The 27,349-nt window shown below is 39.9% G+C and overlaps 1 protein-coding gene across 3 annotated transcripts in view; it reads left to right on the plus strand.

The window, feature by feature from the left end:
• The window catches only part of fmn1 (formin 1), a 122,844-nt gene that overhangs the window by 10,626 nt on the left and 84,869 nt on the right, over positions 1-27,349 (plus strand). For all 3 annotated transcript variants that reach the window (XM_031890237.1, XM_031890238.1, NM_001129929.2), the window contains 1 exon segment: positions 6,614-8,513. In XM_031890237.1, the coding sequence (XP_031746097.1) occupies positions 6,731-8,513 (1,783 nt within the window). In that variant the 5' untranslated portion in view covers positions 6,614-6,730.

A 27,349-nucleotide genomic window follows, 5' to 3' on the forward strand; every position in this document is an offset into this window, starting at 1 on the left:
CCATGATACTAGTGGTGGGAATGATGATGAGTCCTTAAAGTGATACTGACAGCCAATTAAAATTTTTTTACTCCTGCTGTTGTGTTTTAATTTGTATCAGCTTTTAATTCCTTATAAACTAAATCTGCAAAGTTTTTTCGCTTCATAATTATGGTAGCACGAATTACAGAACCACGGAGCAGCCATGTTTGTTCCCCTCTTCCGGGTTTTAATTTAAATGCCTCCCAAGTGAATAAATATGCCCAATCACAAACCTGCAATGCCCCCTCTGCTTTCAGCCGGTGTGTGACAAGCTCAGCTCCGTTGTCTATGTGTAATGGGGGGGGGGGAGGGAGAGCCCTTAGAAGCAGGCAGGCACGGGAAAGCTATTTAAATTCTTTGTGGGAAGAGCAGAAAGGGGGGGCACAGCCCTTTGAAGCAGACAGGCAATGGAAAGATCAAGTCTGCCTGCTATCTAGTTCACAATGCCATGCAATGCTATGCGAGGGAGGGAGGGGGAACTCTTTGAAGCAAACAGCAAGCTGAATCCTCCCAGTTTATGACGTAGTCCTTTTAACAGATTGAGAAGCTACAGTCGGGCTGCCAGACAGTTGGGTTCAGAATCTTCAGAAGGAAGGAATTATGTGGAGAAACAGGACTTTTAGGAAAAAACAGTCAACATGACCTAAGTAGGTTCATATTTTTAAAATAAATTTTTTGGTGTCAGTATCACTTTAAGGCAAGGGAAAGAAGGTTAGACAAGAGAATAGGATGGCATAAGTTAACATATGAACAGGCATGAGCAGAGCACGGGGGCAATGGTCAGGAAATACTAGCGCATGGTGGAATGGAAAAGTACAGGACGGTATAGGCAATCAGTAAAGACTGTAATAGAAAATGCAGGACAGGATGCAATACACAGAACAGTAAAAGGGGTGGTTCACCTTTAAGTTAACTTCTGGTATGTTATAAAACAGTGATCCTCAACCAGTGGCTCTGGGGCAACATGTTACTCACCAACTTCTTGGATGTTGCTCCCAGTGGCCTCAAACCAGGTAGTTATTTTTGAAATCCTGACTTGGTGGCAAGTTTTGGTTGAATAAAAACAAGAGTTACTACCAAATAAAGCCCCCTGTAAGCTGATAATGTGCATAGAGGCTGCCTAATAGCCAATCTTAGCCCTTATTTGGCACCTCCATGAACTTTTATGGTGCTTGTGTTACTCTCCAAGTCTTTTTACATTTGACTTTGGCTCACGAGTAAGAAAGATTGGGGACCCCTGTTATAGAATGTCCAATTCTTAGCAACTTTGCAATTGATATTCATTGTTTATTTTATTACTTCTAGAATTATTTGCCTTCCTCTTCTATATCTTTACAGCTTTCAAATGGTTGACACTGACCACAACATTCAGCATGCTCTGTGAGGCTACCAATATATTTCAAACGATTTGCACTATTGGTTGTTTTTGTGTTTTTATTTTATATATATATGCGCTCCTGCTATTTATTTTTATGAACATTCTGGACCCAGTCAAAGGGGTTGATCTGAGGAGGAGCTGCAGGATCACCAGCACACCCAGCTATAAACTTTGTTGTCTTCACTACACACGGTACTTTATCACTACAAGAGCACTGAGGATTGGGTATTATATTATATATATAACACACCACATATTATTATTGGTACTTTGTATTTCTTATCTTTCTTTTCAGTACCTCTCCTCTTAATATTCCAATGTCTCATTCAAACCACTGCCTGGTTGCTAAGGTACAAGGCACTAGCAACTGGATAGCTGCTAAAATTACAAACTGGACAACTGCTGGACAAAAAGCTAAATAACTGCAAAACCACAAATAATAAAAATTAAAAACAAATTAAATTTGTCTTAGAACAAAACTTTGATCGCGGTCGACCAGTCGATCCCCCGTGGATTTCTGGTGGACCGCGTCAAAGCCGGGAAATGCGGAAATGCGGCGGTTCCACGTGTTTATTGGGTATGCGTATGTATGCTGCGTTGCGTACATACGCGGTGAGGAGTCACAAGTCGATTGCCGCGGGAAAAAGACACCCCTGTCTTAGAATATCAATGTCTATGTCATAGTAAAAGTTAATTTAAAGTGCTACTGACACAAAGAAACTGCTCTTCGATATGAGTGTACATTCAAAGTTATCTATAGGTTATGCTGATCTATTTTTGCTGAAAGGTCTGCTTTTGTTAGTAATTGTTACTTGAAGTTCCTAGACTTGATTGTTTTCTCATTATGACTGCATCCAGTCAGTTATAACTTTTAATGCCAAAGGACTACTGCTGCACAAATATGGCAGCTCCTTCATAGAGCAATATGGGAGATGTAAAAGGTAATGTAAAAGCAATGGGCAAATACTTTTATTGCAAAATTATAAATAGTAGGCAAAGACAATGTTATGATAGATATAAGAAATAATGAGGCTAGTAGGCCAGTCACAATGGGCATCTATCGCCCCAACAAGGAGGTAGAAGGAATAGTGTCCTGACAGACATCCTGTCAGTTAGGGTTGGAAGTGATACTGCAGGGCTAGTAAGGTCCAACATTTGCTGTGTTGAAATAAAATCCCTTCAGAGAGCAAGGCCGTACTGAGGGTTAGCCCTAGCCAGGGACTTGGAAGGACACTGGTTGTGAGGGGATGGCAAGTGTTTTCTGTTTTGCACTGCTTGCACTTCCTACAAATTAGTACCATTCACATAAAGCCTGCCCTTTGCCAAAAAAGGAAAAAAGAAGCTACAGCTTATAAAACATTACAGCCAGAGATGTATTTCAATTTTCAACTCTGCCCCCTTCCCATTGCCCCTTTAGAATATACACATTCTAACATGTTTACCCCAGTGGTTTTGCAACACTTCACACCTCCATTCATGCAACACTCAAAAGTAACACCTGTCTCTATAGCTTGCAATACACGTTTAGATTTTAGTTCTCTTACGCTCAATATAGATAGTACGTTTTAATGTAATGATCTAAAACTGACGTTCAGATTAAAATTCTAATTTGAAGTCCTAAAAATACAAAATCATTAATAACTGCCAGACAACAATTGTATTGTATGTAACAATTGTATGTTCTGGAAAAAGGGTCGGACTGGGCCAGCAGGGCACCTGGGAAAAACCTGGTGGGCCCGGTGCCACAGACTCAATTCCTGCTGGCACTCCCCAGGCTGTAGATCTCCAGATGCGCCTAAGGTAAGAATAAAGTAGGTGCAGCTGGGGCCCCCAGTAGGGTGTGGGGGCTACAGCAGAGGTTCCTTGGGGTGGGTGGAGCCCCCCCAGGGCGGAAGACCCATTGGGCCCTGCACCCCCCAGACCGACCCTGCCTGGAAATACATTGTAAGTCACCCAAGGATATTGTCAGATACACAATACTGTACAGTTGCCACGGTATGAAAATTGTTGAGACAAAAATTTAGGGCCCACACATGAAAATCACATAAGACTATATGATTATATTGGTGCGTGTATGGCATGACCTTGGTAGTTCTATCACAGTAACCTCACAGCATTCACAACCTCTATGAGTTTCAGTTATCAACCTTGAATAATTACATTGCACCATTATAATTGAATTATTGGAGGAGTTTATATGCTAGGACTTCAGGTACCAGTGAGTTGAATTGGAGAAGCTGTTCGGATAAGTAGTGAAATGTCTTTAATCATTACTCATGAAGTTCAGTAATATTATTACTTCTAATAGGTGCACTAATTAATGGTTGCTGCAATTCATCCAAAGCCTGACTATCATAAGATAAATGAGTGTAAAGTCATATTTATTCTGGGAAGCACTAACAAGACCATATGGTGCAAAAACCAGCAGAGGGTGCTGTTTTTTTGGCTATATCTTGAGTTATGTGTGAATGGCTTTAGAAGCAACGGTGTCAGCCACCCACACATTCACCTTAAGATTTCCTGCCAAAATGTAGTAGTTTTTATAAGTAATCTGCAGTGTCTGCTGCCTTTTTGTTGGAATATATACTTTCGACCCATATCACCGAAAAGCACATTTTATGTGCCAAAGCTATCTAATGAGAAAAAGGTATGAAGTAGGAAATTAAAGAGCCCAAAAGGTAGCAGTTCATTGGGGTGGGGGTTCAGTAATTATATATATATATATATATAAATGTGTATATATTTTTTCTTTCAATAAAAGTATAAAACCCCTGTTACAGTTCCCTGTTTGCAAATAGAATCACTGCTTAACAAAGACATTAAATCTAGAGCCCCAAATTTAAGGAAATAAGTGTAAGGTAATATTCAGCATCTACTGAGGATTTGTGCAGTATTTTTTATTGCAGCATTGGCAACACAGCAGAAATCTTACAAAATGCCCTACCCATGGATAATTAGTCGAACTGAGACATTTAGCAGAAGTCTGTAATGCAATTGAAAACCAAGGTACACATTATTTGTGTGCATTTTGATTGAATTAGGATTCAGAACTGGACTATAATGTTCCCATCAACTGTCTAGGGACTGAAGCATAGATAAGATTCTGTTCTTCTGCCCAAGATTTAGGGCCTGGAAGCAATACATGCTCTGTATCTCCTTCTAAATGTCTGCCACTGCTGCTTTCTCCCTACTGCTTTGTTTGAGTGCATTAGCAGTAGGTCATGTTCCAGGCAGAGACTGTCAGTATTCCTGCCAGTTCAGACGCATCACGAAACTGCCCTGTGCTTGCAAACACTCCACCCAGCTTAAACAGACAGCATTAATTCTGACTGCCTTCACTAACAGCAGCTGCCCTGATGGTAATTCAGCTGTTATCTGGTGAGCATAAGGATGTTACCATCAGCTTCTTCCTTATACATATCCTCTGCATGGCAGCAGCGGTGAGTGAGGAGGGTTCGTCTGTTTATATATTCTTGGCTTATGTGCTGGAATAGAAGAGCAGGCACAGTTTTTATTTTTTTGGCTAATTTCTTTTTCTGATGACAATTTATCTGCAATTGCAAATGAACTAATACGGCATCTCCAGTGCATGCAGGAAGAAATTGGCATCTGGAATATCTGGAAATATCAGAGCCTTTGATTTGGAGTTACTACTATATTAGAGGACAGCTCTAATATTTGCAAAGGGGTGTGAATATGTCTTAACAAACTAATTTTACCACTGTAAATTTGATGCAAATAAATAACCTGTAAGCTTCATGCACACTAAGCAGCATTACTGTTACTCTGAGGCTTTATTATGTTATCAGATCTGCTCAGTTGGCTAGGGATAGCACTGTACAAATTGGACACTAACGAGGTTTCTCTAAGTGGGACCGGAGCTAACACTTTAGATGGAATTTCTCTACCCCTTTTCATTGCTTATTTACAAAACTATAGCCTTTTCTGCTGTTCTGTACAATAAATGGGGGAACATGCACAATATAAATGCAACAAGCAGAAACAAACCAACAGAGATTGTGCTCTGAACCATTTTCCACGGTCCAAGTGGCATTCCGTTTATAAATACAAGGCATGCTGCTATTGCAACCAATTGCTTTTGGAACGCTTTAATACTTAGGTATTTTGTAATATTGTTTCCAATTATGATAGTTTCAGTTGATGACCAAACTGAGAATAAAGGAGGTTCATCCTTGCATAATGCAGGTTCTTCCTTGCATAATGAAATAAAGTGTAATTCTAAGCAAAAAATATGATAATTACTCATTTTCATAGGGTTTAAGGTTATTTGTAAATATAATTGCTGTTGAGATCAGTTTCTGTCTGGGTGTTTATATTCTCTGCACAACTGTTTCTGACTTCTGAAACAATGTAGCAGAAGCCAGCTGATTAACAGACCTGGAAGAGAATGAAACATAGTTTCAAGAGACTGAATCAAGAGAACAAAAGGAATAATCAAATATTTCAATAACATTTACAAAAAAAAAATTGAATATTTATTTAATGTATATTTGAAATAGGAGGACGCTTTTAACAGTATTCTGTTTATGTTTTTTTCTACACAAAAATGATGCAGTAAACTCTGTACTTTCTGTGCTTCAGACATATTAAGAATATGGAGAAATGAATGCAAGGCTGTTATACAGTGCATGAATCAGGAATTTGTTACAGAAGTAATTCAAATCCAAATTATATTGAAACCTGCATTGAAGCAGGAGCCAAATAGTTGTATCATTGAACTCTGTCTGTCATCACAGAGGGAATCTGCAGACTGATCAAAGGATAGCACATTTCACTCTTGAGAAAAATAACTCTTCCTGTGCAGCAAGAAGCTTTCATTTTCTTGAGAGACTGTATGAAAATACCATAATAATGGTAACCACTGAAATGTACAATTGAAGGGCAATTGAAATGGATATACAGCATGACAAATGTTTGTCTACTTTGCCTGTCTGCTGCAGAGTATTCTTGTGCTTTACAAACGAAAATAATGTTAATAATTTTCTGTCTGCTGCAAAGCCTTAGCTGAATTCAGGCATTATAAGGTTAAAAATCTGAGCTAATCCATAAACACAGAATCTCTGCCTTTGAGCGTAACTGACTATAACATATGCTTCTGGTATCTAAGAAACTTGTGTAATGAATGAATAGTATCTATATGTATCTGATTAAAGAATGCATTGTACGTTCATTATTTTTATACCTCCCTTACAGGCAGAGTTATTGTGCATCTCAGTCAGATGATTCCCAGACTGATTATCACATGCTGTGTCATGAAGCCTAGGAACATTGACCATATTATTTAAATCCTGGAATAATTAGAGGCGTATAATGGAAGGCACACACTCCATCCTCCAATTGCACAAACCCATTATGGAGCTCTGCTACGTCAGCTTCTTCCTTCCCAGAGGTAATGTCAGGGGATTCACATACAAACGCTGTGTAACTCGAGACAAAGCCAGAACATGTTTTGATAACTGTTATCGAATCAGCGAGGAGAGAGAGACTGCAGCACATAAAGATCCACCTTATGAAAGATTTACAGAGGACCTGAAGGAAGCCACAACCCAAAACATACTGACAGAGCTCTACAAACTCACAGCTGCTAAAGACAGACTTTTAGTTCAGCTCCTAGAAGCCTCCCATAAGCTAGGATCTATAATGGGAAACCAGGATGGCAAATTTCAGGATCTTCCGGACGGATATAAATTTCCAGAAGACGAGGCCCATGGCCATGTGGATTTCCATGAGTCATTTTCAGCTTCAGTGGAGAAGAAGGTGCCTTCCACAAAGGTAAAGAAGAATAGAAGGCTTAGTCGGAGGAAAGAAAGTATAGAAGATTTTGTGAACAAGAAGATAAAGTGGAAAAGTAGCACAGAAGCTTCTGCAACACAGGTTAGAGACAAAACGTCCTCAGCAAAGGTTTCCCTGACGGGCTCTACGGATTCATTGTCACGCCCAAAACTGCAGTCTGTGGAGAACAAGGATAGTTACTTACCAGGGCCCATGGTGAAAAATGCACAGGGTAAGCACAGTGAAAGCTCAGGGATGCTGGGTTCTGAGTCTGCAATGGGAAGCTTATTGTCTGTGTATGATAATGATGTTTTTGCTGATTTTTCTCTGCTGCCTCACAGTGACAGTCTTTTAAAAGAACTTCAGAGTGCAATTGACATTATGCCAGAGCAACCAAGCACCCAAGTACTGGAAGGTTATATATTTGAAAAGCATTGCACTGAGCATGAGAGCAATGAGCAGGCATCCAGTGGGAGAAGTATAAAGACAGTTACTGCTAAATTGCAGGACATTAGCACTTGTGTACAGAAAGTGGTTCATACTTATAACTATCAAGAAGACGGAGCTGAAGAAAGGAGGTGTGAAAATATTACTGAGCTCATTGATGAACAGAAGGAGTTTGTATCACAGATTGATGTACCAATGATGTATGAACCATTACAGTGTCATATAGAAAAGCAGCTATATGGGGGTGTTTATAATGACAGACACGGTAGACTAGAGACATGCAACAATAATATAGAGCCGCTGCCTTCCTGTGAATATGTCAACAAAAACCTTCTCAGGGTTGTCAAAAGTGAAAGCATGGACGAAACAGAGTATTGGCTGGGACAGATGGATAGGAGAGGAGAGAAGTGCAGTTATGGCCTTAAGCTGCCAGAGAAACTAAGTAAGTCACAAGAATCATTAAACCATGTAACTGTGCCACATAGTGCTCATATTAAGTTACAAGACAAACCTACTGCAGTGAAAACACCAACCTTTGATACGGCCAGCATCATGCATATACCATGTACTATGTGCAAAGGGATTTCCCCTGTTTCTTCTCCAGTATCTACGCACCTGTCAAGCCCACAGCCCCATCATAGGATTCTCCCCTTGCAAACTCAACATGTAGAGGAAGATCTAAAGTTGTGTGGTGTTGAACATTGGTCTGCCCTACCTGATATTTTCAGAGAACCATCATCACTCCAAGAGCTGGGGTATGATTTTAAAGGATCTACCACGTTCAACATGGACCCTGATAACTATCTTTTTGATGATTTCTTGCAAAATGTGAAAGGAAAAAAGACCACATTACAGCCTAATCTGCCTCCTCCAGGTGAGTAGCATTATTCATCTTGTATCTTTTGTATAAACTCATGGGCTGTTATAGAATTGCATCTATTCACACTTTAAGCTGGGCAGTACTAGGTGTAGTTCATTAAAATGTGAAGTGCCACAGTGAAACATATATTTTTTACACATATTTATATCACTCACAAACAGGGCTTTTGTAAGTTTTATTCTTGGACCTCAGGAGCTTTGTAAAAGGAGACATGAAGTAACTCTATGGCTTACTAAACTGAAATGTAATACCCAGAGACGCTTTAGGGTTATATTTTAACAATGGATTGGGTTGCCTTAAAGCCTTAAAGGTCCCATATAGTGTGTGAAAGGAGAAGATAAGGTAAAAACTAAGTAAGCTTTTTATCAGAAAGGTCTATGTAAATACAGACATAAGCACTTACAGTAATGCCTCTATCAAAAGAAACACAGGATTTTTTGTCTCTTTCCAGTGTCTGATTTCCTCTCTAAGAAACTTCCTTAATTCCTGTGGCCAGAGTCTGCGCAGTTCTCTTCTCTCTCCCCTCTCCTGCTCCCCCCTCCCACCCGGATGCAAAAACTCCCCCCCCCCTTCCCTTAGGAATGTGTGAATCTGAGCTAGAATGACTTGACTGCAGGCAGGAAGCTACTTAAAATCTATTGGCAGTAAAATGCCAAAATGACTTCCCTTCTCCTTTAAGAGAGTACAGCCAGGGACTAAGGCACTGAGGATGTAATGTGTAAAAACTTGTCAGGATATTTAGGGGAAGATTTATCAAAATGTGAATTTAGAGCTTAATACAATTCTGTTCATTCCTATTGTTTTTTTAAAGTGTATTTATCAAATGGTGAACTGTAACTTTCACCCACTGATAAATTTGCTTCTAAAAATCCCATAGGAATGAATAGAACATGTGTGAGTTTTTATGTACAGGTATGGGACCTGTCATCCATAATGCTCACGACCCAGGGTTTTACGGATAATTGATCTTTCTGTACTTTGGATCTCCAAAACCTAAGTCTGCTAAAAATCATTTAAATATTGAATGAACCCAATAGGCTTCTTTTGCCTCCAATAAGGGGTAATTATATCTTGTGACCAAGTACAAGGTACTGTTTTATTATTACAGAGAAAAAGGAAATCGTTTTTAAAAATCAGAATGATTTGCTTATAATGGAGTTTATAGGAGATGGCCTTTCTGTAATTCGGAACTTTCTGGATAAAGAGTTTCCGAATAAGGGATCACATACCTGTATTAATCTCTAAACTCACATTTTGATAAATCTGCCCCTTAAAGTTGAGATAGATACAGTCACTAGAAATCACCTACTTAATTTAAATATAAAAAACATGATAGAATAAAACCGTGACAAAAACTCAAAGGCATTGAATTTATATTCTACTCATCATTTATTTTCAGTGGGTCTACAAACTAAAAAAAATCCAAGAATTTCACAAACCGGAACTGAAAAAATCACTTCAATTTTGCCTAGGACAGCTCCCATTTAGTTCTACGCCAACTCGCAAACTTTTAGATGACAAAGTTTACATTCAAGTTTTTTTAACCTAAAAAACATGGAACATATACATTTTTGCCACAAAAATTCAAGCATTGATAATAATAATCAGCTCCATGAGAGAAAGCTTTCCTTTGATACTAGCAGCACAACAGGAAGAATATATGAAAATTAGTCACTTAATGGCTTTTTCAGACTTGATTTCCTGTTAGAAGCAAGTTCATTCATTTATATTTGGAGCTTTCTGTAGATACAAAGGTAAATTATTTCACAATATTCTGGGTGTGTCAGAAAGATTTTTTTTTTTATTTCTTGCAATAATCTTTTTGTGTGATTCACTGATTTGCCAGGCCAGAAAGAAAGATATCTGGAAAAGAAGACAGTAATTTTACTTGTGTCTGCTCTGGTAATTCGGCACCCTAAGTTAACCTTTTTGACTTTTTGACCATGAACACATTTGTTCTGTCCAAGAATAATTTGAACTGTAAATAGAAGAAGAAGTTCTATGTAATGTATTTGGTGGGAAATCACTCCTTTTTTTTTGCATGAAAACTATGGTTATTTTTCTTGTAAAGCATGTGATGTGTAGTTCAAAGCCAATCAGTCAAGGATGGCCAACTAATATTAATTGGATCAAGCAATGAAGCGCATGGTCAGAAGTCACTGTGATGCACAAAACAGGGATTTATTTTTGTATTCCTTTGTATCCTAGCTTTCAGTTCCAAAAGAAAAAGTTATCTACAATATTTTAACTTTAGGCAAAAATTGTACTCTTAAGACCTTATCTTTTCTTTATTGTATTAACCTCTGTAATTTCTAAAAAATGATTTCCTTTTTCTCTGTAATAATAAAACAGTACCTTGTACTTGATCCTAACCAATCTGCACAAATACATATGCCACACAATTCTTCTGGGTTTATTTAATATTTAAAAGTTTATTTAGCAGACTTATGTTATATAGATCTAAACAACAGAAAGATCCCTTATCCAAAAAACATCAGGTCCCGAGCATTCTGCAAAATATACCCCATACTTGTAATATAGTGATTTTATTGATGGTGGGGTTCCATGCTCACTAGACTTATGTACTCCCCCCCCACTGCTCTATGTCTCTGCACTGAAAGGCACAGTGTTGTCCTGTACATCGCCGATATCAGCAGGAAAATGCATAGTTTTGCCGAGACACAGTTCTGCGGAGTGGAGCACATTGGCTTCTTTCTGCCTGTTAAAAACCCCCAGATAGAGAGAAGCTAAGGCACAGCCCAGTGTTGTCAGAAACTCTTGTTTCCAGGATCATGTTATGCAGACCAGTCTGTTAATGGTAAATCATTTTCATGGGTGATTAGATCCGTAAGAAACCGGTTTATGTATTAATCCCAAATAGTGAAACATGCAGCAGACTTTTGTTCACAGAAAGTATTATCATCGAGGAATAAACTCATTATTAATTTACATTAATCAAAATATTTTTACCTTGGCTTTAGGGTAGATACTGCCAAATGCATTCATATCAGAAAGTGAGAGCTGTAGAAAATGACAAGCAGTATTACATATTTTAATATAGCTGGAGTTATTCATGTGATGGAAAGATACAGAGCCATAATTAGAGCAAAGGTTGCTAAGTCATAGAAATGCAGTTATTATTGCTGCATACTGGCACTGTATTTCTCTTTCACTCTGATAATCTTTGTATCTGGATTTCCATATCTGTATCAATACAAGCAAAGATTATTGTGCCTTGGCTTCAAAATCTCAGTATCTACCTTTTGTAAATGTCAGTCATTTGGCTGTGAGCAGATAGGGAGTTATACTGCAATTACAATATTTTGCAGGGCTGTAGCCATGAGCCAGTATAAGCTGAGGCACAGCCTGTGTTTGTTAACCTGGCATCCCAGTGGCAGCCATTGGTTTATTAGCTAGCTGTTTGGGGGGGGGGGGGGGGTCACTTAATTTGGATGTTTTTTTACCTTTAAAGGTTCCTAGACTCCTAGATCCTCCAGTGAATACAATTGCTAAGTTTTTCCCAGGCTGGTGCTCCTTATGGGAAAAACCTGCCTTGTCCTGGGGCAAAATTAACTAGCACTGTATTGCTATCTCAATGTATTCACCGGTGTCCCCAGCCTGGGCTAACTCATGTGCAGCAGGGAAACATTTTGTTAATATTTCTCTACTGCTCATGCACAGAGCTTTGTTTTCCTTGGCTGGGTTCTTTTTCCTTGTTTTGAATGATGCAGTGGTCTACATTTAGCAAAGTAATAGCATCAGGGTCTGTGTCATTAGGCACAGACTGCTATAAAAACAATAACTTTATCGTACAGGTATTGGATAAAATTCCATCAAATTCCAGAAAGCTCAGAATTACACAAAGGACATCATCTATAGACTTAATTTAAATCAAATATCATTAAATCAAAATGTTGAAAAATATTTCCTTTTTATGTTATAATAAAATGGTACCTTGCACTTGATCCCAACTAAGATATAATTGATCCTTATTGGAGACAAAACAATCCTATTAGGTTTAATTAATGTTTAAATGATTTTTCAGTAAACAAAGTATGGAGATCCAACTTCTGCAGCTTTCTTTTTTCAAGCTTTTGGTCCACTGAGATAAGATGTGAAGATGTCTGGGCAATCGTATTTAAAGTTTGGCCAGGCATCGAACAAGCAAAGTCAGGAGCAGACAGAGTCAAAATTCTGGGTAAGCAGGCAGGATACAGGCTTGAGCTAGCTAGTGTTAATACAGAGCTAGCTTTGGCAAATTAGGGTCTGTTAAATTAAAAAAGCCAGATTTAAAGCTGCAAACAGCATACACAGACCCTTATTCAGCATATATTTCATCAATAATGCAGGCTCACACAGGCAGAACTGTCTTTGATAAAAGTTCTGCTTTGTTTGAGCTGAGCTCAGGAGAGAAAGTTACCAGAAAAAAATTGAAGCAGACAGCTAGAGCTGAGTTTCTATGGGAACCAGCAATGCCATCTCTTTATTGGCTACTAGACTGGGGGCGTGTTTAGTAATCTTGAGTTTAGAACAACTGAGAATGCCCACAAGCCAGAAGTCAAAGCAAATTCCTAAAGGAGGGGGCCGAGTGGGTTACAGGAGGAGAAGGAAATCTAAGTGTTTGAGAGGACACTGCAGCCTTACTATTAACCTCTGAACAATCAGAGTGACAGGTATTGAAAGATTTCAAAGACACTATTTACTGATTACATTTTTGTGTGCAGGGTTTACATGTGCTTTAATAAAAAGGCTGGTATTTCTTCAAAATGCAGCCATCCTTGTAGTGACAAAAAAACACTAGCAGAAGGCAAAAGTCCAGGGCTAACTGGTCTGCCGTCAATAGCTTGAGGAGAAAGTGGCATCTTGAAAGGTGTAGATGGGAAGCCAAATTCTTTTGCAAAAGAACATTCATTGAAATAAACAGCTGTACCAAAATCCAGGAATGCTTGATATGAGACAGGCCTGGAAGCGTAGGTCTTGTTTAATACGGATAAATAAAGACACCAAGATGCTTTCCAAGGAGGTGGAAATATGCTAAATGACAACTTTTTATTTCAAGAACCTACTAGGAATGACTTTATTTTGGACCTGGTGATATCTAATAATAATGAACTCATCTCTAACATTTGTGTGGGTGAGCATTTGGGGAACAGTGATCACAACATGGTCTCCTTTGAGATAATGCTACAGAGACAGCTCTATAAGGGATTAACTAAAACCCTCAATTTTAAACGTGCAGACTTTGCCAGTATAAGGGCATCTCTGCAATGTGTCAACTGGGAAAGGCTTTTCATGGGGTTAGACACAGAAGGAAAATGGAACATCTTTAAAACATTGCTTTGCAAGTATACACAACAGTATATTCCCCTTGTAAGCAAGGAGAGGCATCGCAAAGCAAAACCTTTATGGCTGAATAAAAGTGTTATTGGTGAGGTTGGTAAGAAAAAACGTGCTTTTAGGGCATTCAAGTTAGCTGGGACAGCAGAAACTTTCATCAGGTACAAGGAAGCAAATAAAGCATGCAAAAAAGCTATCAAGCAAGCTAAAATAGAAATGGAAAGGGATATTGCAGCTAGGAGTAAAAAGAATCCAAAATGATTTTTTAATTATGTGAATAGTAAAAAAATGAAGCAAGAAGGGGTGGGAACTTTATTATCACGGGGGGGTAAGTTGGTTGATGAGAACGAGGAAAAAGCTGAAATTTTGAACTCTTATTTTTCATCTGTCTATACATCTGAGGAGCCTTCCCTTGTAATATGCCCAGTTCTAGTAATTTAGCTACTGACGCATGGGTCACTCGGGAGGAAATTCAAAAGAGACTTGAACATGTAAAGGTAAACAAAGGTCCAGGGCCGGATGGGATTCATCCCAGGGTATTAAATGAGCTGAGCGCTGTGATTGCCAAGCCTCTTCACTTAATTTTTCAGGATTCATTGAGGTCTGGCATGGTGCCGAGAGACTGGCGGATTGCTAATGTGGTGCCATTATATAAAAAGGGATCCCATTCTCAGCCTGAAAACTATAGGCCTGTTAGTCTGACATCAGTAGTAGGAAAACTTTTGGAAGGGGTAATAAGGGATAGGGTACTTGAATACATTGCAGTTCACAATACTATTAGTTTGTGCCAGCATGGTTTTATGCGTAACAGATCTTGCCAGACTAATTTAGTCGCCTTTTATGAGGAGGTGAGTAGGAACCTTGATGCTGGAATGGCAGTTGATGTCATCTACTTGGACTTTGCTAAAGCGTTTGATACAGTACCTCACAGAAGGTTAATGATCAAATTAAGGAATATTGGCCTAGAACATAATATTTGTAATTGGATAGAGAACTGGCTGAAGGATAGAGTACAAAGAGTGGTGGTAAATGGAACATTTTCTAATTGGACCAGTGTGGTTAGTGGAGTACCGCAGGGGTCAGTCCTTGGGCCTTTGCTTTTTAACTTGTTTATTAATGACCTGGAGGAGGGCATAGACAGTACTGTTTCTATTTTTGCTGATGACACTAAATTGTGCAAAACTATAAGTTCCATGCAGGATGCTGCCGCTTTGCACAGCGATTTGACAAAATTAGATAACTGGGCAGCAAACTGGAAAATGAGGTTCAATGTTGATAAGTGCAAAGTTATGCACTTTGGTAGAAATAATATAAACGCAAACTATCTACTGAATGGTAGTGTGTTGGGGGTATCCTTAATGGAGAAGGATCTAGGGGTTTTTGTTGATAACAAGTTGTCTAATTCCAGGCAGTGTCATTCTGTGGCTACTAAAGCAAATAAAGTGCTGTCTTGTATAAAAAAGGGCATTGACTCAAGGGATGAGAACATAATTTTGCCCCTTTATAGGTCCCTGGTAAGGCCTCACCTTGAGTATGCAGTGCAGTTTTGGGCTCCAGTCCTTAAGAGGGATATTAATGAGCTGGAGAAAGTGCAGAGACGTGCAACTAAACTGGTTAAGGGGATGGAAGATTTAAACTATGAGGTGAGACTGTCGAGGTTGAGGTTGTTTTCTCTGGAAAAGAGGCGCTTGCGAGGGGACATGATTACTCTGTACAAGTACATTAGAGGGGATTATAGGCAGTTGGGGGATGTACTTTTTTCCCATAAAAACAATCAACGCACCAGAGGTCACCCCTTTAGATTAGAGGAACGGAGCTTCCATTTGAAGCAGCGTAGGGGGTTTTTCACGGTGAGGGCAGTGAGGTTGTGGAATGCCCTTCCTAGTGATGTGGTAATGGCAGATTCTGTTAATGCCTTTAAAGGGAAACGAAAGGTAAAGTCACTTGGGGGTGCCAAAATGTTAGGCACCCCCAAGTGACTTTAACCGCTTACCTCGTACCCCGGGCTGGTGCCCCTGTTGGGAGAAAACAGCACCAGCCCGGGGCACCTGGAGCGCAGCGCTTCCGTGTTCTGGCTTCCTCTTCCTGAATGCCAGCGGTGGGCGCATGCGCAGTAGAGTGAAAAGCCGACTTTAATGTTTAAGTTCGGCTTTTCTCTCTACTGCGCATGCGTGCGCAGCGAAACAAGAGGAAGGAAGCGCCGGCAGCTACCCCGGGCTGGTGCTGTTCCCTCCTCACAGGGGCACCAGCCCGGGGTAAAAGGTAGGTGGTCAAAGTCACTTGGGGGTGCCTAACATTTTGGCACCCCCAAGTGACTTTGACTTTCTTTTCCCTTTAAGAGGGGCCTGGATGAGTTCTTGATCAATCAGAATATCCAAGGCTATTGTGATACTAATATCTACAGTTAGTACTAGTGGTTGTATTTATAGTTTATGTATGTGAGTGTATAGATTGGTAGGTGTGGGTTAGGTGTGCTGGGTTTACTTGGATGGGTTGAACTTGATGGACACTGGTCTTTTTTCAACCCTATGTAACTATGTAACTATGAGCCAGCAGCCTAAGAGGGCTCCATGTTGGCCCAAGCTGTTATGTTCTGTAATGCAAGAACTTTCTGCTGTGGTACTGACTGGGAACCTGCACACTGCAGAAAATGATCCAAAACCTTCTTGTTGGCATTTGCATGTGTTACTGGAGGTCGTTGTGATGTGTGGAAGGGAGACTTATTGCTGTGAATAACTTTAAATGTTCCTATCTTTAGTTTAAAAGTTATCCTGAATGCTAGTGGAAGCATATATAGGGAGAGGGAGGTGGGAAAAGAGGAGCAATACAGTGGCTTGCAAAAGTATTCAACCCCCTTGAACTTTTCCACATTTTGTCACATTACAGCCACAAACATGAATCAATTTTATTGGAATTCCACGTGAAAGACCAATACAAAGTGGTGTACACGTGAGAAGTGGAACAAAAATCATACATGATTCCAAACATTTTTTACAAATAAATAACTGCAAAGTGGGGTGTGCATAATTATTCAGCCCCCTTTGGTCTGAGTGCAGTCAGTTGCCCATAGACTTTGCCTGATGAGTGCTAATGACTAAATAGAGTGCACCTGTGTGTAATCTAATGTCAGTACAAATACAGCTGCTCTGTGACGGCCTCAGAGGTTGTCTAAGAGAATATTGGGAGCAACAACACCATGAAGTTCAAAGAACACACCAGACAGGTCAGGGATAAAGTTATTGAGAAATTTAAAGCAGGCTTAGGCTACAAAAAGATTTCCAAAGCCTTAAACATCCCACGGAGCACTGTTCAAGCGATCATTCAGAAATGGAAGGAGTATGGCACAACTGTAAACCTACCAAGACAAGGCCGTCCACCTAAACTCACAGGCCGAACAAGGAGAGCGCTGATCAGAAATGCAGCCAAGAGGCCCATGGTGACTCTGGGCGAGCTGCAGAGATCTACAGCTCAGGTGGGAGAATCTGTCCATAGGACAACTATTAGTCGTATCCTGCACAAAGTTGGCCTTTATGGAAGAGTGGCAAGAAGAAAGCCATTGTTAACAGAAAACCAAAAGAAGTCCCGTTTGCAGTTTGCCACAAGCCATGTGGGGGACACAGCAAACATGTGGAAGAAGGTGCTCTGGTCAGATGAGACCAAAATGGAACTTTTTGGCCAAAATGCAAAACGCTATGTGTGGCGGAAAACTAACACTGCACATCACTCTGAACACACCATCCCCACTGTCACATATGGTGGTGGCAGCATCATGCTCTGGGGGTGCTTATCTTCAGCAGGGACAGGGAAGCTGGTCAGAGTTGATGGGAAGATGGATGGAGCCAAATACAGGGCAATCTTGGAAGAAAACCTCTTGGAGTCTGCAAAAGACTTGAGACTGGGGCGGAGGTTCACCTTCCAGCAGGACAACGACCCTAAACATAAAGCCAGGGCAACAATGGAATGGTTTAAAACAAAACATACCCATGTGTTAGAATGGCCCAGTCAAAGTCCAGATCTAAATCCAATCGAGAATCTGTGGCAAGATCTGAAAACTGCTGTTCACAAACGCTGTCCATCTAATCTGACTGAGCTGGAGCTGTTTTGCAAAGAAGAATGGGCAAGGATTTCAGTCTCTAGATGTGCAAAGCTGGTAGAGACATACCCTAAAAGCCTGGCAGCTGTAATTGTAGCAAAAGGTGGTTCTACAAAGTATTGACTCAGGGGGCTGAATAATTACGCACACCCCACTTTGCAGTTATTTATTTGTAAAAAATGTTTGGAATCATGTATGATTTTCGTTCCACTTCTCACGTGTACACCACTTTGTATTGGTCTTTCACGTGGAATTCCAATAAAATTGATTTATGTTTGTGGCTTTAATGTGACAAAATGTGGAAAAGTTCAAGGGGGCCGAATACTTTTGCAAGCCGCTGTAGATGTATAAACATAGTAACATAGTAACATAGTAAGTTGGGTTGAAAAAAGACAAACGTCCATCAAGTTCAACCATAATGCCTATATATAACCTGCCTAACTACTAGTTGATCCAGAGGAAGGCAAAAAACCCCATCTGAAGCCTCTCTAATTTGCCACAGAGGGGAAAAAATTCCTTCCTGACTCCAAGATGGCAATCGGACCAGTCCCTGGATCAACTAGTACTAAGAGCTATCTCCCATAACCCTGTATTCCCTCACTTGCTAAGAATCCATCCAGCCCCTTCTTAAAGTTATATAATGTATCAGCCAGCACGACTGATTCGGGGAGGGAATTCCAGAACTTCACAGCTCTCACTGTAAAAAATCCTTTCCGAATGTTTAAATGGAACCACCCTTCTTCTAAACGGAGTGGGTGCCCTCGTGTCCGTTGGAAGGACCTACTGGTAAATAAAACATTAGAAAGGTCCCTTTATATATTTATACATAGTTATCATGTCACCTCTTAAGCGCCTCTTCTCCAGTGTAAACAGACCCAACTTGGCCAGTCTTTCTTCATAACTGAAACTTTCCATACCCTTTACCAGCTTAGTTGCCCTTCTCTGGACCCTCTCTAACTCAGTAATGTCCCGTTTGAGCACTGGAGACCAAAACTGAACAGCATATTCTAGATGGGGCCTTACCAGCGCTCTGTAAAGGGGAAGAATAACCCCCTCCTCCCGTGAATCTATACCCCTTTTAATACAGCTCAAAACCTTGTTTGCCCTTGCAGCTGCTGCCTGGCATTGCTTGCTACAGCCAAGTTTATTATCTACAAGGACTCCAAGGTCCTTCTCCATTATGGATTTGCCTAGTGCAGTCCCATTAAGGTTATACGGGGCTTGCATATTTTTACATCCCAGGTGCATGACCTTACATTTATCCACATTAAATCTCATCTGCCACTTAGCTGCCCAGATTGTCAGTTGGTCAAGATCCTGCTGCAGGGATGTCACATCCTGGATAGAATTGACTGGTCTGCAGAGTTTTGTGTCATCTGCAAACACTGATACATTAATCATAATACCCTCCCCTAAGTCATTTATGAACAAATTAAACAAAAGTGGACCCAGTACAGAACCCTGAGGGACCCCACTGAGGACCTTATTCCAAGTAGAGAATGTACCATTAACAACCACCCTCTGTACCCGATCCTGTAGCCAGTTTTCTATCCATGTGCAAACGGCTTCACTAAGACCAATAGACCTTAGCTTAGAAAGCAGTCGTTTGTGGGGAACGGTATCAAATGCTTTGGCAAAATCCAAATAGATGATATCTACTGCATCCCCACTGTCCAGCTTCTTACTTACCTCATCATAAAAAGCAATTAAATTGGTCTGACATGACCTGTCCTTCATAAAGCCATGCTGATTACTGCTCATAATGCCATTCTCCACTACATAATTTTGAATGTGATCCCTTAACAAGCCTTCAAATAACTTGCCCACCACGGATGTCAAACTTACAGGCCTATAATTGCCAGGCTGAGATCTTACTCCCTTTTTAAATATGAGAATGACATTCGCCTTCTTCCAATCCCTAGGTACCATACCTGATGAAAGAGAGTCTGAGAATATCAGAAACAAGGGCCACTGCAATTCTGCCCCTAGCTCTCTCAGTACCCGAGGGTGTATTCCATCTGGCCCAGGTGCCTTGTTTACATTTATCGTGTGTAACCCTTTAAGCACCATATCCTGTGCCAACCACTGTGTAGTTGGAGCTGAGGCAACAGTGAAGCTATTGGGTGGGACTTGGCCCACTGGCTCCTCTACTGTATACACAGAAGAAAAGAACTGGTTAAGCACATCTGCCTTTTCTGTATCCGCTGTAACCATATTGTTATTATAACTCAATGGGGCCACACCCTCAACCTGCATCTTTTTACTATTAATATACTTAAAAAACTTTTTGGGGTTAGTCTTGGCCTCGGCCGCGATGCGCTCCTCATTTTCTATCTTTGCCTTCCGGATTGCTGTTTTACAACACTTGTTATAGTGTCTATAATCATTAAACGATTAAACCTAGCACCTGCTTTTATCATGGACTCCTGTGGTGACAGTTTATGGAGAGGTAAGTTAATCAAAGAGTTACAACAGTCAATAGGGTTGATTCACTAAAGTGCGATAAATTTTATTGCACTTTTTTTGCGTTAAAATAGACGCGACAATTAGCGTGCGATTCACTACAGTATTACCGCATGTGTTAAGTCGCATATCGCATGTGTTAATTTTAGCGCAACCGCATGCGGTAGTTTTAACGCATGTGTTAATTAGCGCGCTGAAAAGAATACTAACGCATGATTCACAAACACTTAAGCACGCTAAATATCGCATTAGGCTATGAGAAAAATAACACCTACTGGAGGCAGGCGATAATTATAGAAAAGTACAGTAAATGAGCTTTTGGCAATAAAATATGGACTTTGCAGGACTTGCAAGTATGTGTTGGCAGCCGCCAGTTTGCAGGGAAATGGTCATTTTAATACAGTCATTTTCCGCAAGTATTGGCATGTATGGCTAACATGGCGTGCGTTTATTCGCACGACTATTTATATGTGGCTACAATTGATTAAATGTTTCGCCAGGCATGGATTTGCGGCGAGTTTTTGGACGTGAGGCGAATTTTTCCGCGGCTAATTTTTTTATGCGTTTCACAAAACAATCCGCCAATGGCAAAACGCATGAAAAAATTTGCCGCGGAAAAATTCGCCGCACGTCCAAAAATTGTTGCAGGCGTCAAAAAATAATAGTCGCGGGCAACAATTTTTTTAGCCACACAACATTTTTGCCGTTTTGCGAACGGGACAGATTAGCTCATCACTAGCGGCTACTATTTATAAGCAGCTACTAATTATATGCTACCATTTATATGCTACTATTTATATGCTAACATTTATATGTGGCGACAATTCATATGCGGCGACTATCTATTTGCAGCGACTATACACGGACGTTAATTAGTACCGTCAAATACCGAACAGAAAATAGTCTTCGCAAGTTAAATAATGCATGCAATATTGAGCGTAAATTAACGCAAGTATGCTTATAGTGAATCGTGCGTTAAGTCGCGAAAATTTAGACGCGATAACATTTTTAACGCACGCTATAAATAGCGCACGTTTTGACGCACTTTAGTGAATCGGCCCCAATATGTGTTGAGAGCGGTGATGAGAGGGGGAATATGAATTTTGAGGAAATTTTGCTTGATGGATGGTGATATTTTAGAAGTATTCTAAAGGTGAAAAAATGTAAAATCAGCAAAATCATGCATTATATATTGGTGGGATCCCAAAAAACTGTAAATTAAAGGAAAACAATATACAATTGAGAAAAAAGGGGATGATAGTGCATAGCCTATCCTTGAACCCTCTGTGTGCATTTGGATAGAGAAAATGAAAATATGTGCAGTGTTATGTAAGGACCCCATCTTAATAATAGGCACATTTAACAGAGAGGTTGCCAAACAAGCAGATCTTTTCCCGATATGGACACCTTAACAATGATTAATGCAGGCTGTCATAGTAACATAGTATGTTAGGTTGAAAAAAGACGCATGACCATCATGTTTAACCTTAATGCCCATATATAACCTGCCTATATGCTTGTTGATCCATAAGAAGGAAAAAATTCCTTCCTGACTCCAAGATGGCAATTGGACCAGTCCCTGCATCAACTTGTACTATGAACTATCATCTGGGAGAGAACTGCATCAGTGAGCCAATGCAGTCCTCACCCTCGAAGGATTTGTAAACCTGGACGATTTGCAGCTAGATATCAGTCAGGCAGGCCCATCAGAGGGTCCCATACACTATCCAATAAGCTGCTGACTCAGCTTTTATCAGTCTATGTATGGCCATCTTTACTCTTGCATCTTGAGGTTGGATGAGGAGGCAAGACAGCTGTGTTTTGTAATCACACTGTCACAATATATATATATATATATATTTGCTTTTAGGTCCCTTTAATTAACCACCAAAAAATGTATGTACAATACTCATTTATCTCTTCTGAGTACTTTTGCATTTTATACTAATTGTTTTAATATAAATAAGATAAGGAGAGAATTGTACAAATTATTGTCGAGATGCTGGTTGCATCAATGATTTAACCCTCTACTAGTTGCCTCTACTAGTTGGCTTAGCATTGCTGCTCAGATCTCCTCTACCAACAGTTTTATATCTAAAAAAGTAACACATTATAATAAATTGCAAAAGTGCAGCAGTAAGTAATTTTAAGTATTTTTTGGGGGGTGGGGGGTGGTAGTTTTAAATTCTTGGATATACACTCTTCAAATACCCCTTGTATCCATTCACTCCAGTGCAATTATTTGTTCATTTTCTTAAAACCACCACTAGGTGCTGCTCTACTACCACCAGGGTTGGCTGTGGGTTAATTGGCATTTTGGGATTTCACAGGAAAAAATTGTGAAATTCTGCAGATTTGCCAGATTTACTAGTTTGATTTTTAAGATGTGTCATTTTTTTTAAACAAATATGTCCTGTTATGGTATTGAAACCTTGTGTGCAGTTTAGATGACTGGCAGACTTTTACAGGTTCTCTTTTAATGCACAGTCTCTATTGAGTAAAGGCAGTTCCACAGTACGATCCATTCAGCACCATTCTGTATCGTAAGTTTGGCCAGGCGTGGAGCTTTTAGAGCAGTGGTTCCCAACTTTGTTTGCACCACGGACCGGTTTCAAGCAAGACAATTTTTCCAAGGACCGGGGATGGGGGGTGCGGCGCAACTAGTGCTAGTTAAATTTTATATTATGCACTTTACTATTAATATTATTATTACATACAGCTTAATAAAGTACTTTGGTCCTTGTCATAATCAGTAGAAATCTTCCTGGGCTTCGCATAGCTATTGTCATGGCTGTGTAACGCATCAGGGAGTTGGCATCACAAGTAATTGGGATCAGAGGCGGCCCGGTTCAGCACAGCCCACGGCCCCTGTTTTAGAGGGACTCTAACTAATGCCTGTCCCCATGGGGCACACTGTGAGGACTCCAGAATGCTGCAGCATGCTTTTATACCCTTTATCGCAGTGGTCTCCAATTTTTTTGGGACAATGGACTGGTTTCAAGCAAGACCATTTTTCCGAGGACCAGGGGTGGTGGGTATAGACCTGAGCTTGTTTCCCTGCAACTAGATGCATCCAGCCCACTGGCTCTTCTTACTCCCACCTAAGTGGTGACATCCCCTGATGCTTAATATGGAGCTTTAAGTACTTTGGTCCTTTTCGCGATCAGTAAAAAGCTTCCTGGGCTTCGCATAGCAGTTGTCATGGAGTTGGGATCACAGGTAATTGGGACCTAGAGATGGTGCAGTTTAGCACAGCCCACGGCCCGGCACTGGTCCCTGGCCCGGTGGTTGGGGACCCCTGCTTTATCGGTAAGGGGAGGGGGGAGAGTTGCAGTTCTGTAGGGCTATAGTAACATTACTATGGCTGGCAGCCGCAAGAGAGTCTTTTTCAGTCTAGCGAATAGTGCAGCTTGTGTGAAACTTCACCTTGTGACAGTATTGTGAACAGAAAAAAAACTGATGTGAGTATCCCATTTTTTGTGGGACCCTGGCACCTCACGATGGGAGCTGTCTTAGGCAAAATGTAACAATCTTTATTTAATTTGTGGTTTTAGATGTTTTTGGGGTGTAAGCGTACAAAAATTCTTACAAAAACACATACCTCGAAATGTTTGAAGTTTTCATGTTCTTTTAATTTTTATTCAACTTTTTAATCCATTTTTATATTTGTATCTAATCTGACTAGACATTCATGGATTTAGTGGAATGAGTTTATTTGTGGTTTCAGAAAAACTCACAAAAATCAGAATGTTGATAAAAAGGCCTCACCATGTGCCTTTCACCACTATCTATGCACACTTCTTAGGGATCAAATTGACTATGTCAAACAAAAAAGCCGCTGGAATATTTCTTTCATTTAAGATAATTTGAAATAGCCATAACTATGCTTTTCTTAGGACTTGGAAATATTAAGGGATATCTGTCTTTAAGACCATGCTCAAAACTACAGTGGTGTGAAAAACTATTTGCCCCCTTCCTGATTTCTTATTCTTTTGTCACACTTAAATGTTTCTGCTCATCAAAAACCGTTAACTATTATTCAAAGATAACATAATTGAACACAAAATGCAGTTTTTAAATGAAGGTTTATGTTATTAAGGGAGAAAAAAAACTCCAAATCTACATGGCCCTGTGTGAAAAAGTGATTGCCCCCCTTGTTAAAAAATAACTTAACTGTGGTTTATCAATTTCAATTTTCAATTTCAATATCAATTTCTGTAGTCACCCCCAGGCCTGATTACTGCCACACCTGTTTCAATCAAGAAATCACTTAAATAGGAGCTACCTGACACAGAGAAGTAGACCAAAAGCACATCAAAATCTAGGACATCATGCCAAGATCCAAAGAAATTCAGGAACAAATGAGAACAAAAGTAATTGAGATCTATCAGTCTGGTAAAGGTTATAAAGCCATTTCTAAAGCTTTGGGACTCCAGCGAACCACAGTGAGAGCCATTATCCACAAATGGCAAAAACATGGAACAGTGGTGAACCTTCCCAGGAGTGGCCGGCCGACCAAAATTACCCCAAGAGCGCAGAGACAACTCATCCGAGAGGCCACAAAAGACCTGCAGGCCTCACTTGCCTCAATTAAGGTCAGTGTTCACGACTCCACCATAAGAAAGAGACTGGGCAAAAACGGCCTGCATGGCAGATTTCCAAGGCACAAACCACTTTTAAGCAAAAAGAACATTATGGCTCGTCTCAATTTTGCTAAAAAACATCTCAATGATTGCCAAGACTTTTGAGAAAATACCTGATGGACCGACGAGACAAAAGTTGAACTTTTTGGAAGGTGCGTGTCCCGTTACATCTGGCGTAAAAGTAACACAGCATTTCAGAAAAAGAACATCATACCAACAGTAAAATATGGTGGTGGTAGTGTGATGGTCTGGGGTTGTTTTGCTGCTTCAGGACCTGGAAGGCTTGCTGTGATAGATGGAACCATGAATTCTACTGTCTACCAAAAAATCCTGAAGGAGAATGTCCGGCCATCTGTTCGTCAACTCAAGCTAAAGTGATCTTGGGTGCTGCAGCAGGACAATGACCCAAAACACACCAGCAAATCCACTTCTGAATGGCTGAAGAAAAACAAAATGAAGACTTTGGAGTGGCCTAGTCAAAGTCCTGACCTGAATCCTATTGAGATGTTGTGGCATGACCTTAAAAAGACGGTTCATGCTAGAAAACCCTCAAATAAAGCCGAATTACAACAATTCTGCAAAGATGAGTGGGCCAAAATTCCTCCAGAGCGCTGTAAAAGACTCGTTGCAAGTTATCGCAAACGCTTGATTGCAGTTATTGCTGCTAAGGGTGGCCCAACCAGTTATTAGGTTCAGGGGGCAATTACTTTTTCACACAGGGCCATGTAGGTTTGGATTTTTTTTCTCCCTAAATAATAAAAACCCTCATTTAAAAACTGCATTTTGTGTTTACTTGTGTTATCTTTGACTAATAGTTAAATGTGTTTGATGATCAGAAACATTTTGTGTGACAAACATGCAAAAGAATAAGAAATCAGGAAGGGGGCAAATAGTTTTTCACACCACTGTAGCTAAAAATATTTTGGCAGGCCCCTTCACCTGTTGTTTTTCTTGCAGCCGCAATAGTGTATGAAGAGATATTTGCTAGTGAATGTTGTAGATATACCTTTTATAGTGCTCACTTGCCTGTAGGAAAATGCCAAGCTGATTGGAGTAAGTTCTCAGTAATTCCACCCTGCAGCCAGTAACTGAGCCATCCAGACTGATACAGAATAATGTATTATATTAAAAAATATATGTACTTAAGTTAGGTTGGGCATGCTGGGAATTGATTTTTAGTCACCCATGTAATCCATGAATTAGGGGAGCTAGTTCGTCCATCACAATCAATTGGTCACAAACCTTATTTATTAACCACTTTTTATGTTGTAGGATAAGGTTGTCCAGCTATGGGACCTTGTTTAGAGTTCTAGTAGATATTTTTGGTCCCCATGGTCTAGGAGCTCCACAGTCTCTATTAATTGACATGAATTTAAGATAACCCAGCCTTCAAACATCTATTTATTAATATAACATATTAATAAAGTGACAACATATTCAGCAGCACTGTACATTAAAAGAGTATACACTTCAAACATACAGTCAAATATTTGACTGTATCAGTCAGATATTGACTGATACAGTCATTAGAACTTAATTTCTAAAAGGATGTGGCATAGACTGTAATTACAGGTATGGGGCCCATTATCCAGAATGCTCAGGACCAAGGGTTTTCCAGATAAGGAGTCTTTCCATAATTTGTATCCATATCTTAGGTTTGCTAGAAAATAATTTTAACATTAAATAATTCAGTAGGATTGCTTTGCCTCCAGTAAGAATTACATCTTAGTTGGGATCAATTACAAGGTACTGTTTAATTATAGAGAAAAAGAAAATCATTTTTAAAAATCTGAATTATTTGGTTAAAATGCTGTCTATGGGAGAAGGCCTTCCTGTAATTTGGAGCTTTCTGGATAGTGGGTTTCTGGATAAAGTAGTTTTATCAGTCTCAATTTAAAATAGTTGTATCAGTTTGAATAAACTCTTTTTAATTGTACATTCAAGGGTCTTGCATCAGTCTAAAACCATTAAAGGAGAACTAAATAGCACCATCAAAGTTAGATAAAATTACCCAGATTGTTCTCAGTCCACATCACCTTTTTCTCTGTAATGTTCTCTTTATACCAGCAGCTCTAGACTGTAATATCAAGCAGTGCTTACGTTATAATATGCCCTCTGCACCATATATCTGAGATATATAGCAGATTGCTGGGCCAGTTACACCAGTGTTTCTCTAACTCTGAGGCATGTTTGCTCTTCTGTGAACCATATTACCCTGCAAACAAAAGATACAAGTGGCATATTTTCATTTCATCAGTGTGTCAACATTTAAGGCTCTTAAAAGGAAATGAGCA

The sequence above is a fragment of the Xenopus tropicalis genome, chromosome 8, assembly GCF_000004195.4.
Source record: "Xenopus tropicalis strain Nigerian chromosome 8, UCB_Xtro_10.0, whole genome shotgun sequence".
NCBI classification, from domain to species: domain Eukaryota; kingdom Metazoa; phylum Chordata; class Amphibia; order Anura; family Pipidae; genus Xenopus; species Xenopus tropicalis.